This window comes from Tachyglossus aculeatus, chromosome 2 (genome assembly GCF_015852505.1).
Source record: "Tachyglossus aculeatus isolate mTacAcu1 chromosome 2, mTacAcu1.pri, whole genome shotgun sequence".
Taxonomy (NCBI): domain Eukaryota; kingdom Metazoa; phylum Chordata; class Mammalia; order Monotremata; family Tachyglossidae; genus Tachyglossus; species Tachyglossus aculeatus.
Window position 1 is genome coordinate 74,575,007 of NC_052067.1, and position 15,245 is coordinate 74,590,251.

The following is a 15,245-nucleotide window of genomic DNA, read 5'->3' on the forward strand; positions in this document are numbered from 1 at the left end:
TTGGGATAAAATGATTGCTTGTTTTCATTTTTAAAGAAAAACCATCTCCCAACAGCTCAGGATACTAGAGTAGCTTTTTGCTAAAGTATCAGACACTGATCAGGACCATTTCACCTTCTAAAGGCTGAACAAAGACAAAAAGGACAACACAAGCTACCTAAATGATGGGAAATAAATGAGATTTTCAGGGAAAGGCTTTCAAGCAACAGAGCGGGTAATGGGAGAGTTACGTAATGGTGTTTAGTACAGTGCTCCACACACAAGTGGTACTTAATAACTCCTGTTGACAGACTTAAATAAGCACACTTGCTCATTCAATGGGGTCATCTGCAAGCTGGAGTGGAAATCCAACCTCTTCTGTTTTATTACTATTTATTTCCAATGGGTGGACCGAGTCTTTGGACAGAGGGTGGAGTGTTATAATCGGAAAGCTGCATCTGTAACTCAGCCTCAAGGTTAATATGGTTAATAAACAAAAGGCAAAATGTCCTCCTTCTCAGAGCTCCCATGCCTATAATAATACTGCTGGTGTGTCACTGTCATCCTGCCCATTTCTGTTTTTATTGGACTGTGGTCTACTTGGAGCCTTTTCAATGCACTCCGGGGGCTTCATGGAAACCAATCAATAATGTGCACAGGTAAAACTTCACAATTATTCTTGCATGGTGTGACCAGCTGTTGTGGAGTCCTGGGTTAATGCCAGCTTCCCCCTAGGCAGTCCCAAGAAGAAATGATGCTGGAGCTGGGGTTTTGTTTGGAGCTCAATGGCACGTAATCAGGAGACATCTGGTCACCCACCTTGTGCTGGCTGGGTCGCCCTTCCCTCCCGTGGCATTACTGGCCTCCTGCAGTGCCCCGTGCAAGCACCGGGCAGCAGTTCTCTGCCCTCCACCAACTGCCACTCAGGTCTTTCACAGTGAGAGCAGAAAGAGGGCATAAGGTACTGAAGGTGCCCTCACCTGTCAAGGCAGGCCCTCAAACCGGCCTTCGCTAGGAATATGCATCCCAGACGGCTCCCAAGAGGCAGTATTTATTTCACTGATTCCGGTGTGGAAAGTGAACCTATAAATCTGGAAGGGTCATGGAAGGGAGGGGGGAGCTTGCACAATGCACCAGGAGAAGTAAAAAGAATTGAAAAAGTATAATATGGATGCATGGATGCATGGGGAAGGGGCTGATATTGTCGGGGAGAGGGAAGAAGATAATTGAAGACCAAGGGGATTAAGAGAATGAAAAGGGGATTGTAGAGGAGAGTGAAAAGACAGATGGCTCAAAGTAGAGTTCCAAAGGGTAGGGGCCAAAAAGTCAGAGTTAGAAGGCAATGGGGGAAGATAGCTCTCGAGCAGAAATAAAGCAGAAGGAAAGAAAGTCTTCAAGAGGCTCAGGATAGAGAGGGATAAAGGACTGGGTGACTACTGATGGCCCTGTGGATACCAGATGTGCCCTGCTGACCCAGAAGTAGAAGATGTATGCTATTCTATGTCCATTAGGCAGGTTCCACAATGTAACGTCATTTGGAAACCCTTCCAGAAATCTGCAGAACTTAGAGCCAGTCCCCGGGGGCCCCTTTCTCCCTTTCCCCTATTTGCCCCAGAGCTATTGCATTCCCTTCCCAGGCACAGGCACTACATCCAAGCCATGAGCTACAGTAGCAGGAGCCAAGGCAGAGGACGGTTGGGCATTGATAATAAAAATACCAGACGTAAAGGCATCCAGTGTCCCATCTATACAAGATAGGGGACAGACCAACTGAAGAATGAACTGGTATAAAGCCAGATAAATGGCTGCCGGAGGAGAGGAACAGTTCATAAGGATAGCTGAGTAGTAATATAAGGATTCAGAGGAAGCCGAGAAGCAGCGAGGCCTGGTGGATACAGTACAGGCGTGGGAGTCAGAAGGATCTGGTTCTAATCCCAGCTCTACCACGTGTCTGTTGTGGGACCTTGGGCAAGTCACTTCACTTCTCTGTACCTCAGTTACCTCATCTGTAAAATGAGGAGAGAGACTGTGAGCCCCACTTAGGACAGGGACTGTGTCCAACCTGAGAACAGTGCCTGGAACATAGTAAGTGCTTAACAAATATGATAAAAAAAAAAAAAGCAATGAGAGTTTAAGGGGTGAAAAGTAGAGAATAAACTCAGCTTTCTTAAATGGTATTTGTTAAGCACTGTACTAAATGCTGGGGATGGTACAAGATCATTGGATTAGACATGGTCCCTGTCCCACAAGGGGCTCACAGTCTAAGGGGGAGAGGGAACAGGTATTTAATCCTCATTTAATCCTCTTTTAGACTGTGAGCCCACTGTTGGGTAGGGACTGTCTCTATATGTTGCCAATTTGTACTACCCAAGCGCTTAGTACAGTGCTCTGCACATAGTAAGCGCTCAATAAATACGATTGATGATGATGATGATGATGATTTAACAGATGAGGAAACTGGGGCCCAGAGAAGTGAAGTGACTTGCCCAAACTTACTCACACAGCAGGCAAGCGGTGGAGCTGTTGGAGTTAGGTTAACCCAGTATGAAGTAAACCTGGTGGCATAGTATTTGCACCTTGATTGATGCCACACGCCTGAACACATTCTTCTGACACTGCATCCCAGTGTTGCCAGAAAGCCATTCCTTATTTCACCTCGCAGAGTTCTAATAATAATAATAATAATGGTATTTTTTAAGTACTTACTATGTGCCAGGCAGCGTACTAAGCACTGGGGTGGATACAAGCAAATCGAGTTGGACACAGTCCATGCACCATGTTGGACTCACAGTCTCAATCCCCATTTTACAGATGAGATAACTGAGGCCCAGAGAAGTGAAGTGACTTGCCCAAGGTCACACAGCAGCCAAGTGGTGGAAGCAGAATTATAACACATGACCTTCTAAACTCCCAATCCCGTGCCCTATGCACTATGTCATATCACTCTATTTATTTATTTATTTTACTTGTACATATCTATTCTATTTATTTTATTTTGTTAATATGTTTTGTTTTGTTCTCTGTCTCCCCCTTCTAGACTGTGAGCCCACTGTTGGGTAGGGACCGTCTGTATATGTTGACAACTTGTACTTCCCAAGCACTTAGTACAGTGCTCTGCACACAGTAAGCGCAATAAATATGATTGATTGATTGATTGATTGATTGATTCTACCCAGAACATGTTATGGAAGAACTGAGTGTATCTGTCAGATGGGCTCTGGGGCTGAAGGATGGGCTGTCTATCCTTAACCTGTCCTACATCCCATCTTTTCCATTTTACCCTTCTTCCTGGAGACAGGTCAACAGATTTATTGGCACTAAGCAGATCACAGAGGCTCATGGTGCCCTAGTCTTTCCCTGGCCATTTCTGAGTTTGGACTGAAGAAAGGGATGGTTTATAAGGGGCAGGAATAATTGCTGGTGCAGTTTTCCCACTCTGTTTACATCTCTCCCTTCCTGCCCAGACTCTCCCCACCCTGGATTGCACAGCTAATCTAGCTCCAGACGGATAGTGCCCTAAAACTGGATCTGTAAAATCAGTCCTGCCCATTCTTGCTGCACATCAACTTCCCCTAGCAAGACCCCCCCATCCCGAGTTTTTGTTTTTCTCAGTGTATAACAGAGTTACTGGGTTAAAGCTCAATGGCATTTTCAGCAACTTAGAGTTCAGCTACTCTGAAATAGCTTAAATGGACTAAAATGAGGTAATTTGAAAATATGAAATTGCTGTTGGTTAAAGGGAAGCACTGTTTCCTCATTTGGCTTCCTTCAGTACATTTCAGCACAAACTTCTGATTTCTGGCAGTTTTTCTTATCGCCTTCTACTCCTCCTCTAGTCTCCCACAATCTCTGCAATCAGTTAGGCTTCCTTTTTGGGGGGAAAAGGGTAGGGGTTCATGATAGGGTTACAATAAAAGAGTGTACAGTAATCCCATCTTGAAATTGCATGAAAATGTATTATCCAGTGTAGAATAAAATGAAAATATATAATATTTAATATCTAATAAATCTGACCCTGTTAACTATATCACACCCACAGATTTCCCCTCAGGAAAGTCCTGGTGGGAACCACCATTTCAGGTCTATTACTTTTGCTTCCTAAACTTTGCTACTTACTAAAAAGTGAAATATTGTAGGGGTTTTAGATTTTGGAGTATGGCTTTGTTTTTGATGCTTACTGGCCCAATTTAGCTTTTTATAATTCTGCTTGAGAAACCTCCCATCAGTATGTGATCAAACTGAAAATTTCTATGCCGCTAGGCTGGAAAGCTATTTTCAAATTTGCCTTCAGGCAAGGACTTCCAAGATTTGTTCCGAGTTTTCCCCGCCCTGCCTGCCATTGCTAGAAAGAAGACCGCCCTCCCCTGCAGAAGCTGAGGGTGGAAATTATGGTCACAAGGGCAGGAGATTACATTCCCATCATTTAAAATGATGGAAAGGTTGCGACAGTTTGTAGCGTGTAATGTACTGCTACTCCTTGTTTGTTTAATTACCATTGTTTTTGCCGAATTTATCCTGTTATTGCCTTCCTACGAGTCAGTCCTCTTCCCTATAATCCCCTTGGACTATGAGGCTCTTGTGAGGGTCAGGGGGCTGGGTCCAATTCAGTGCCCATTTATTTCCCACGAGGCCTGACTACTGTACAGAGCTTCACACCTTGGAAGAGCTTAATGGATGTGATTTCTGCTTTTACTCCTCTTCCACCCTCCTGTGAACTCTTTAATTTGCATATTGAAAGAATGAGTGAATTCAGAGAAGCGGCATGGCTCAGTGGAAAGAGCACGGGTTTGGGAGTCAGAGTTCGTGGGTTCGAATCCCCACTCTGCCACTTGTCAGCTGGGTGACTTTGGGCAAGTCACTTCACTTCTCTGTGCCTCAGTTCCCTCATCTGTAAAATGGGGATGAAGACTGGGAGCCCAACATGGGACAACCTGATGACCTTGTATCTGCCCCAGTGCTTAGAACAGTGCTTGGCACATAGTAAGCACTTAATACCTTAATTATTATTATTATCATTATTTATAACAGAAGAGCTCTTATGCCCTGTTGCACAAAAAAGAGGGAGCAAGAGCTGACCTACTGGTGAGTGCGCTTAACTTTTCACAGTCTGAGCCACTTAAATATTGGTATAGAGGTAGCCTGCTTCTTTAAGAGAAAAATGCCTCTGAAATGATGTCATCCTATTTAACCAACATACAGTATTTATTTTAATACTTCCTATGCTGCTTGGATTATGTAAGACCATTTAGTTTCTCCCGGTGGAATTTAAATTTACAAGTGGATTTAATATACCAATGTTTTTTGCTAAGCAATATTATCAAAACACTTCCTCTTGCAAATTCCTAGACCGACTTCTGTTATTTATCTCACTCCACATCCATGGCAGAGCTGCAGTAATTGCTGAAAGCCTCTTAGCAGTTGCACCTTGGAAAGGCTCTCCCATTCCATTTTTCAAATGCAAGATATGTTCGATGCTGGTTATCTCATAACTCACACTTTTTCTGATAGGTAATCGTTGGGGAGGAATTGACCATAACTAACCATTTGCTCTTCCCAGAAACATAAAGGATTATCAGCCAATTTTAATTCAATGCAGCAAGAATCGGGAGGGGGTAAGAGACAAGCAAATTCCTGATTTATCTTGAGATACTTTGTTAACTGACGATTCGCTTTCCTTCACTGGAAAGCTTTCTGAAGTAGCTCCTCCATTTTTATTTCTTTTCTTCTAAAAGGTGAGCCCTAGCACCCTCTGCGATAGTAACATTTCCTCTTTTCCCATTTTCAACTCATCGCATTTTAAGATTTACTTTGAGACACTGTATTTTTTTTTTAATGAAGTTCAGGGCCCAAATCTCTAAACTAATGTTTATTTCTGGAGACATATATACCAGCTTTAATCAGGGCCAATGGGACACCAACCACATCCTGGGAGAGCTACATTTAGTCAAGCATAAAACATAAAACTCTCCCCACAATGCCAGAGAGATATTTCCTTGGGAGAGGATACAATTTTGAAAGCCAAACAAAACAAAGTATGGGTCTGAAACTCCTGAACTCCTTTCTCCTCTTGGCTGACTCCATCCTCCCAACAAAAGGCTCTGGACAACTCTGAATTCCTTCCCCCGCCCAGCAGCTCCTGCAGAATTAGAGGAGTAAAGAAAAAGGCTAAGCAATAAGTCAGAAATTCATCAGTCTGAACGCCCACTTAGGTTCTGACCTTGACAACAGTAGTGGGTGTCCTTGGGCAAGTCACATAATTGTGCTTCAGCTTCATTCTTTCATTATCAATTAATACTTGCTATCACTGATTAGTGTTTTCTGAGCACCTTCTGTGCACAGAGCACTGTATTAAGTGCTTGAGAGCACACAATAGAGTTAGAATATAGGATCCCCACTCTCGGAGAGCTTATAATTAATTTTGTGAGGTCCTTACAATTTAGTAAGGTGCTTACAATTTGGGGAAGGAGAAAAATAGTAGAGAGGAGAAATCACAATTTGTTAAACTGGCTCAATAAGGTTTTTTTTTAAGGGTATTCGTTAAACTCTTATTATGCACCATGCACTGTATTAAGCACTGGGGCAGACACAAGATCATCAGGTTAGGCACAGTCCCTCTCTCACATAAGGCTCACAGTCTCAATCCCCATTTTACAGATGAGGAAACTGAGGCACAGAGCATGAAAGTGACTTGCTCAAGGTCACACAGTGGAACATGGCGGTGCTGGGATTATGACCCAGGTCCTCTGATTCCCAGGCCCGTGTTCGTTCTATTAGGCCACACTGCTTATTAAATTAAAGAAGATTCACTTATGAATACACAAACCTAATGAAACCAGGTTACAACTGGGGTACATAAGGGCTGGCGTATACAGCAAGAGCAATTCACATTACGAATTTGGTTTTTAACTGTCTTGCTGGGGAGATGGATAAAGAGCCTTTTTTGGCAGGGGGTGAATCACCAGGAAATTTAAAACGAAAAGATTTCTAAAGAGTAAACAGTAAATGCTAAAGTCTATTTCATTTGCATGATTCAAGTACTACCGACTCTACGAACCGTTGGGATTCTTGGATCCCGGAGCCGTTTCTGACAGCCATCAAGCATGCTGGGGCACAACTGGAAGCTGCCAGCTGAAACGGATGCACTGACTTCAGCAGAAATGGTGTGGAGGCTTTAAGATTATTATTCCAAAAATAGCTTCTTACTAAAGAGTTGGAACTGTATCTGTGAAATCTGCTTTGGTTTCCTGACTCCAGCTGCAAGAGACCCCAAGATTGAAATGTTTCCAAAGCTGGTTTTAAGGTTCATATATAGGGGGAGGGAGAATCAAGTGTGTCTTTTCCTCCTAACACTCTACAAAGGGTCTGTGGGTGGAGCAGTGGGGGAGAAAAACGGGGGAACTGTGAGGCTACACTTGGGTGACTACATGTTACCAAAATTAAAAGCGAGGGTGAAAAGGACCATACACTGACATGAATCTCAAAGCTGCTCTGAAGTCTAGTTTCTTAATTCATTCATGATGAACTTTTAAACTGCCGATTAAGATTTTAAGAAATACCTCCTCAAAACTCTAAACAACTTCCCCCATGGTAAGGGTTAATTATCAAAACTAATGCTTTCGTCTGTCTCATTTCTTCCTTTAATATTCACATCCTCCCCACCCCCACCTCTGTTGGGGGAAACAGTGTGGCGTACTGGATAGAGCATGGGCTTGGGAGTCAGGTGGACCTGGGTTCTAATCCAGCCTCTGCCATTTGCCTGCACTGTGATCTTGGGCAAGTCAATTTACTTCTCTGTGCCTCAGTTATCTCATCTGTAAAATGAGGAGTTAAGACTGTGAGCCCCACGTAGGACATGGACTTTGTCCAAACTGATTTGCTTGTGTCCATCCCAGCGCTTAGTACAGTGCCTAGCACATAGTAAGTGCTTACCAAATACCATTATTTTCTTTTTCCTCTGGGCCTCAGCTACCTCATCCGTAAAATGGGGATTAAGATTGTGAACCCCAAGTTGGGCAGAGACTGTGTCCAACACAATTTTCTTGTATCCATCCCAGTGGTTAATATAGTGCCTGACACACAGCAAGTGCTGTGTTACTATTATTATTTGTGGAGTGAATATTATTTCTATTTAGAAACCATGTTGTTTGCTGAACCCAGATTGTTTGCTGGTAAACAACTGGAACCCAGATTGTTTGCATGCCATTTCATGTTCATGTGCATACGGCTTTAATTCTATTTGTTCTGACGATTTTGACACCTGTGTACATGTTTTGTTTTGTTGTCTGTCTCTCCCTTCTAAACTGTGAGCCCACTGTTAGGTAGGGACCGTCTCTAAATGTTGCCGACTTGTACTTCCCAAGCGCTTAGTACAGTGCTCTGCACACAGTAAGTGCTCAATAAATATGATTGATTGAATGAATGTTCTGCATTTTGTTGAATGGTGTAGGCTCTTTCTTTTGTATGTTGAGAACCTTTTTCAACTTTTCAATCCAAAGATATTATCAAAAGTCTTCAAGAAAGACAGGTGCTGCTGGTTTTGATGAGCACTTGGAGCACACTTGCAAAAGACCAGCAAACAACGAAAAATCTTTCATAGTGCACCACTATGGATTGATAAACCCAAAGACAACCCACATCCTACATAGAGCTAAAAATTTTCACTAGTAATTTTGAAGGCCATCACTGAATTAATGTACCTCTGTTACCTTGTATGAGGTCAAAATGTTTTGGGGAGACTAGAGTGTGAAGTACCAGCATGGCATTAAAGCTCTCTATCAAACTGAGGTCCTACAAAGTAGAGGCCATGTCCAACTTGCCGTGGTGGTCAGACTTCTGGTGATCAGAAGCAGCATGGCTAAATGGAAAGAGCATGGGCTTGGGAGTCGGAGATTGTGGGTTCTAATCGCGGCTTCACCACTTAGCTGTGTGACTTCGGGCAAGTCACTTAACTTCTCTGGGCCTCAGTTACCTCATCTGTAAAATGGGGATTAAGACTCTGAGCCCCAAGTGGGACAACCTGTTTACCTTGTATCTACTCCAGTGCTTAGAACAGTGCTTGGCACATAGTAAGCGATTAACAAATACCATCAGCATTATTATTATTGTTATGATTATTATTATTATTGTTATTATTATTATTACTACTTGACTTCTTGGCCCATTAAATGCCACTTTTAACTCTTACTTACAATTAAATGGCAACCCAGGATCATCAAGCAGAGGCCGAGGAATGCAGCCAGTCCACTGATATCTAAGCAATGCCTACTGCTACACAACTCCAATTCCATTAGTCTGGATTATGTGCAGAGAATAGAAGACAGTAGATGTTCATCTGGCTGATGTATGATGAACTGAAGGGCAGGGTGGGCAGAAAAAGGGATTTAAGGATACATCTTGAAGCCCAACCTCAAATCATGTGCCAAAGTGGTAGCCAGTTGAGAAACATCAGTGGAAGACTAATTATCCTGATGCACAGATATCTGAAGTGAGCAAGGGCTTTGGGTAGCTCAGGAGTCCAAGGGACAGAGTTACCAACTTTATAAATACTAACTGCACCACAGGCCATAGATGCATGAAGAATATGGGTCATTTCCACCTCATTTACCTATATAAATTATAGCCATCAGCAGCACCATCTTCGAACTCAATGGGCATATGTGTACATATATGCATATACATATATACATAAAATCTCAATATTCATTCATTCATTCATTCATTCGTATTTATTGAGTGCTTACTGTGTGCAGAGCACTGTACTAAGTGCTTGGGAAGTACAAATCGGCAAATATAGAGACAGTCCCTACCCAACAATGGGCTCACAGTCTAGAAGGGGGAGACAGACAACAAAACAAAACAAGTAGACAAGTACACAGGTGTCAATACCATCAGAATAGAGTTATAGCTATATACACATCATTAATAAAATAAACATAGTAAATATGTACAAATAAATTAGAGTAATAAATATGTACAAATATATACAAGTGCTTTGGGGAGGGGAAGGGGATAGGGCAGGGGGGGGAGGGGTACGATGGGGAGGGGAGGAGGAGGAGGAGAGGAAAAAGGGGGTGCTCAGTCTGGGAAGGCCTCCTGGAGGAGATGAGCTCCCAGCAGGGCCTTAAAGGGAGAAAGAGAGGTAGCTTGGAGGATGTGTGGAGGGAGGGCATTCCAGGCCAGAGGAAAGACGTGGGCCAGGGGTCGACAGCGGGACAGACAAGAATGAGGCACAGTGAGGAGGTTTGCAGCACAGGAGCGGAGTGTGAAAAATAAGGAACGCTTCACAAATATGTAGCTGTCCTCTAGTTTCCATGACAACATAATTTCCTTTTACAACCGAACACACTCACTTTGCTCCTCTAATGCCAAACTACTCACTTCAATTTTGCCTACCTCGCTGCTGACCCCTTGTCCACATCCTGTCTCTGGTTTGGAACTCCTTCCCCCTCTATAACTAACAGACCATCACTCTCCCCATTTTCAAAGCCTTATTCAAATCTCATCTCTTTCGAGTGGCTATTCCCAACTAAGCCCTCATTTTTTCCTACTCCATTTACCTTCTGTGTTGACCTGATACTTGGATTTTTACACTTTAAACACTTGATATTCACCCACCCTCAGCCTCACAGCTCTTATGTACATATGCGAGGTTATCCTCTGCCTCCTACCCACTAACTGTGGGAGTCCCTCAAGGTTCCCTTCTGTTCTGCTTCCACACCCATTCCCTTGGAGAACTCATTTGCTCCCATAACTTCAAATCTCTCCCTTCTAGACTGTGAGCCCTTTGTTGGATAGGGACTGTCTCTATATGTTGCCAATTTGCACTTCCCAAGCACTTAGTACAGTGCTCTGCACACAGTAAGTGCTCATTAAATACGATTGAATGAACGAATGAATGAACTACCACCTCTATGCAGATGATTACCAAATCTACATCTCCAGTCCTGATCTCTCTCCCTCACTGCAGTCTCACAGTTCCTCCTCCCTTCAAGACATCTCTACTTGAATGCCCCACTGATACCTCAAACTCAACTGTCCTTCCCCAGATTTTCCCTTCACTGTAGAAGGCCCCACCACAGCCCTAAAACCTTTGGCATTATGCTTGACTCATCTCTCAAATTACCCACATATTCAATCTGTCACTAAATCCTGTCAGTTCAACCTTTACAACATCACTAAAATCTGCCCTTTCCTCTCCAACCAAACTGCTACCACGTTCACAATAATAATAATGATGGTATTTGTTAAGCACTTACTATGTTTCAAGCACTGTTCTAAGTGCTGAGGGAGATACAAGGTAATCAGGTTGTCCCATGTAGGATTCACAGTCTTTAATCCCCATTTTACAGATGAAGTAACTGAGGAACAGAGAAGTGAAGTGATTTGTCCAAAGTCACACAGCTGACAAGTGGTGGAGCCGGGATTAGAGCCCATGACCTCTGACTCCTAAACCTGTGCTCTTTCCACTGAGCCACGCTGTTAATCCAAGCACTTACCCTATCCTGCCTTGATTACTCCATCAACCTCTTTGCTGACCTCCCTGCCTCCTGTTTCTCCCTACTTCAGTCATTCATTCTTTCATTCAGTCATATTTATTGAGCGCTTACTGTGTGCAGATCACTGTACTAAGTGCTTGGGAAGTACAAGCTGGCAACATATAGAGACAGTCCCTACCCAACAGCGGGCTCATAGTCCATACTTCACTCTGCTGTCCTGATCATTTTTCTACAAAAAACTTCAGTTCATGTTTCCCCACTCCTCGAGAACCTCCAATGGTTGTCCATCCACTTCTGCATCAAACAGAAACTCCTTACCATCGGCTTTAAAACATGCAATCACCTTGTCCTTTCCTACCTTACCGCATTACTCTCCTAGTACAACCCGGCCCACACACGTTGCTCCTCTAATGCCAACCAAGTAACTATACCTCAATTTTGTGTATCTCGCTGCCGACCTCTTGCTCTCATCCTTGTTTTGTTTCGTTGTTTGTCTCCCCCTTCTAGACTGTGAGCCTGGTGTTGGGTAGGGATCTTCTCTATATGTTGCCGATTTGTACTTTCCAAGCGCTTAGTACAGTGCTCTGCACACAGTAAGCATTCAATAAATACGATTGAATGAATGAATGAATGAATCCTGCCTCTGGCCTGGAACATCCTCCTTCCTCATATCCAACAGACAATTACTCTCCTCACCTTTACAGTCCTATTTGAAGTGACGTCCCCTCCAAGAGGCCTTCCTCGACTAAGCTCTCATTTCCTCTTCTCCCACTCCCTTCTGCATTGCCCTTGCACTTGGATTTGTTCCCTTTATTCACCCCTCCCTCAGCCCCACAGCATGTATGTACATATCCATAATTAATTTACATTAATGTTCGTCTTCCCCTCTAGATGTAAGCTCATTATGGGCAGGGAACATGTCTACCAAGTCTGTTATATTTTTATATTGTACACTCCCAAGTACTTAGTACAGTGCTCTGCACCCAATAAGTGCTCAATAAGTACACTGGCTTGATAAATTTTATTGCCTGTCTCCCCTTCTAGACTGTAGGATCCTTGTGGGCAGGGAACACTCTCCCAAGCTCTTAGTACTGGACTGTACACAGAGTAAGCATTCAATAAATATGATCGATTGCTTGATTGTTGTTGCTGGGTCTGGTGTGGCTGACATTCCCTTCCTGCACTGATGCAATTGCTACTTTAGGGTTGTGACTTGATTTTTTTGTTGTTGTTTTCCCTTTTGGAAATCAGCTTTGGGGAAACAGCCTGCTTTCTGCTGTTGTCTCTCAACTGTCCACTGCTATGCCACCTCCCTAGAGATTTGCTTTACTGTGTTTTTAAAGTTCTCCCTTTACCCACCCTTTGTTTACAGTTACTTCACTTCTGTAGTACTGTTTGGATATCCCACTGTTATTCATCTATATCATGTGTCCCGCTCAGGAAAGACATGCTATGCAAAGCACTGGTTCAATATGGTTGTTCCAACTACAGAACAAGGGAGGGAAGCTGCAGCCTCAGGGCGGCTTGAAGCAGGAGTCAGTGTGATGCATAACCCAACCCCTTCCAGCCCATCCCTCTGCAAGATGGCTACTGAATGGACCATTCAAAATGGTACCTGTACCAGCCACCTCTTTAAGCGCATTGATGTGCATCTGCAGTGTTCCTTTAGTAACGTGTGGAAGTCTTCATCAGTCTTCTCTACTACAGAACCTCCGCTTCCCCACATCCCCGTAACAACCCCGTATAAAATAAAGGAATCCTCTAAAACTATTGTTTTTTAAATAGGTCCATCAGGCAGATTCTACTCTCTGTTGTTGCTCACCAATGGCTTCTGCCCACCTGGGGATCCTCTCCCCAGCACTGAAACTAAGTCCAACTCAACTCTGCACATGTATGCCTACCATCCTGAAATCATTACATCATGTGTTATGTGGTGGGGCATTACAGACTCACACCTCAGGATTCATGATGTTCTGAAGATGTCCTTGGCAGACTTGTTCTAAGACTGTTTGTGACCCTGTATTGCCAATTATTGTTGAAAACTGCACATAATTGGTATGGTTGAACCACTTTAGAAGTTGATGTGCCATGTGAACTAAATCCTTGTTTTAATAGTCACAAAGAAACTTGGATTCACCTTTGCTTTAAATACCTTCAGTTTAGTCTGCATTTTCATGCAATGTTGTTACCAAACTGTGTTTCATCGTGTCAAAGAGGCCTTCCCCATTAAGCCCAATTTTCCCCAGTTCTCTCTCCCTTCTGCATCCTCTATGCACTTGGACTTGTGACCTTTGGGTATTTGGTATTAGCCCCAGATTCAACCTCAAAGAACTTCTATACATACCTATAAATGATTAATTATTTATAATAATTTCTGTCTTCCTCTCTAGACTCTAAGCTTGTTGTGAGTAGGGAACATGTCTACCAAATCTGCTGTATTTTACTCTCCCAAGTGCTTAGTACAGTGCTCTCCGCTCAGAAAGCACTCAATAGTGATTGAATGACTGATCACCAAATGATGTCAACCAAATGATAATTCTAGCATTCTTCATTGGGTTTTTCACTTCTTGTTCAGCTTTGTACCTTCGGACAATGTCCTTCTTACGTAGCAAAATTCAAAGAAAACATTCAGCAGTACAACCCAAGGAGAATCTTGGTTACGTAAGGTTTGTCAGGCACAGACCTGGATGTAATTTTGGATTTTTTCATGCTAAAATGTCAATTCACAGTACTTTTCTAAGTGGTTCATAACAACTGCATGTACTTGGGTCTCTACTGACAAAGCACAGCCATCAGGATACGGGGGCTCTTACTGAGTGGTTCAGAGTTTTTTATTCTGTTCTCAGCTCCTTTAGCTTGAAAGAGTTGCCAAAGGATATATTAATGTCCACATCCAGGGCTAAAACATACATTTACCTCTTTGTCGTTGAGAAATGAAAAATAAAGGTAGAAGAAGGGGTAATCTTATATGTAACTGGCAAATCCAAGACAAGAGGCAGAGAGGAATAGAAATAAGGTATTGGAGGAACCAAAACAGATAAGTCAAAGTAGCATGTACAGGTACAGTCAGAGACTATTTAGTGAGTGGTATTTGTTTTAAGGTTGTGAATTAATTTGAGTGTGTGTGTGTGTGTGTGTGTGTGTGTGTGTGTGTGTGTATACACATAATTGCTAATGTGGGACAGCAAATCTGTCGAGATATAATTGTAAAAAATGTTTCTTAGGTGGTTCAGTCAATCAATCAATGGCATTTATTGAGTGATTACTGTGTGCATGTCACTGTACCATGCTCTTGGTAGAGTACAATATAACAGAGTTGGTAGACATGATCCCTGCACATAGCTGCATTAGTAATATTCGTTGCCAGTAGGAAATGCTATTTTGGAGGATAAATATGATGGAATCCAGACACTTACTTCTATTTTGTTTCCACAAAGAGATCAATATCACACCACAACACGTTCTTTCAAGCTCTTAAGCAAATTCTGCACTTTCTCATGCTAGTTTTAGAGGAAGGCTGAAGACTTCCAATTCTAACCAAATTCCCCAAATGAGCCAAATCTTAGCCTTAGCCCTTCCCATTCATTTAGCTTTCAAGGGTCTGTCAGATTTGTTTGAGGAAACTTTTTATGGGCTCTGGAAGGTTTTGTAAGTGAACCAGCTCATCTAGATTTTTTTTTCCCTCCTTCGCTGCAATTTGGATTGAGAATTGAAATTTTAAACCATTAAAATCCTCTAGACTGTAATGTCACTGTGGGCAGGAAATATGTT

General features: G+C 42.8%; 1 protein-coding gene across 3 annotated transcripts in view; it reads right to left on the reverse strand.

Annotated features, from left to right (window-relative positions):
* Positions 1-15,245, reverse strand: part of AIG1 (androgen induced 1) — a 308,723-nt gene that overhangs the window by 73,987 nt on the left and 219,491 nt on the right. The window contains exon 4 of one of the 3 annotated variants that reach the window (XM_038768312.1): positions 5,873-6,115. The exons of the other annotated variants lie outside the window; for them this stretch is intronic. Coding sequence (XP_038624240.1) covers positions 5,924-6,115 — 192 coding nt within the window. The 3' untranslated portion in view covers positions 5,873-5,923. Of the gene's footprint in view, positions 1-5,872; positions 6,116-15,245 lie in introns of those variants that run through there. 3 annotated transcript variants of the gene reach the window in all.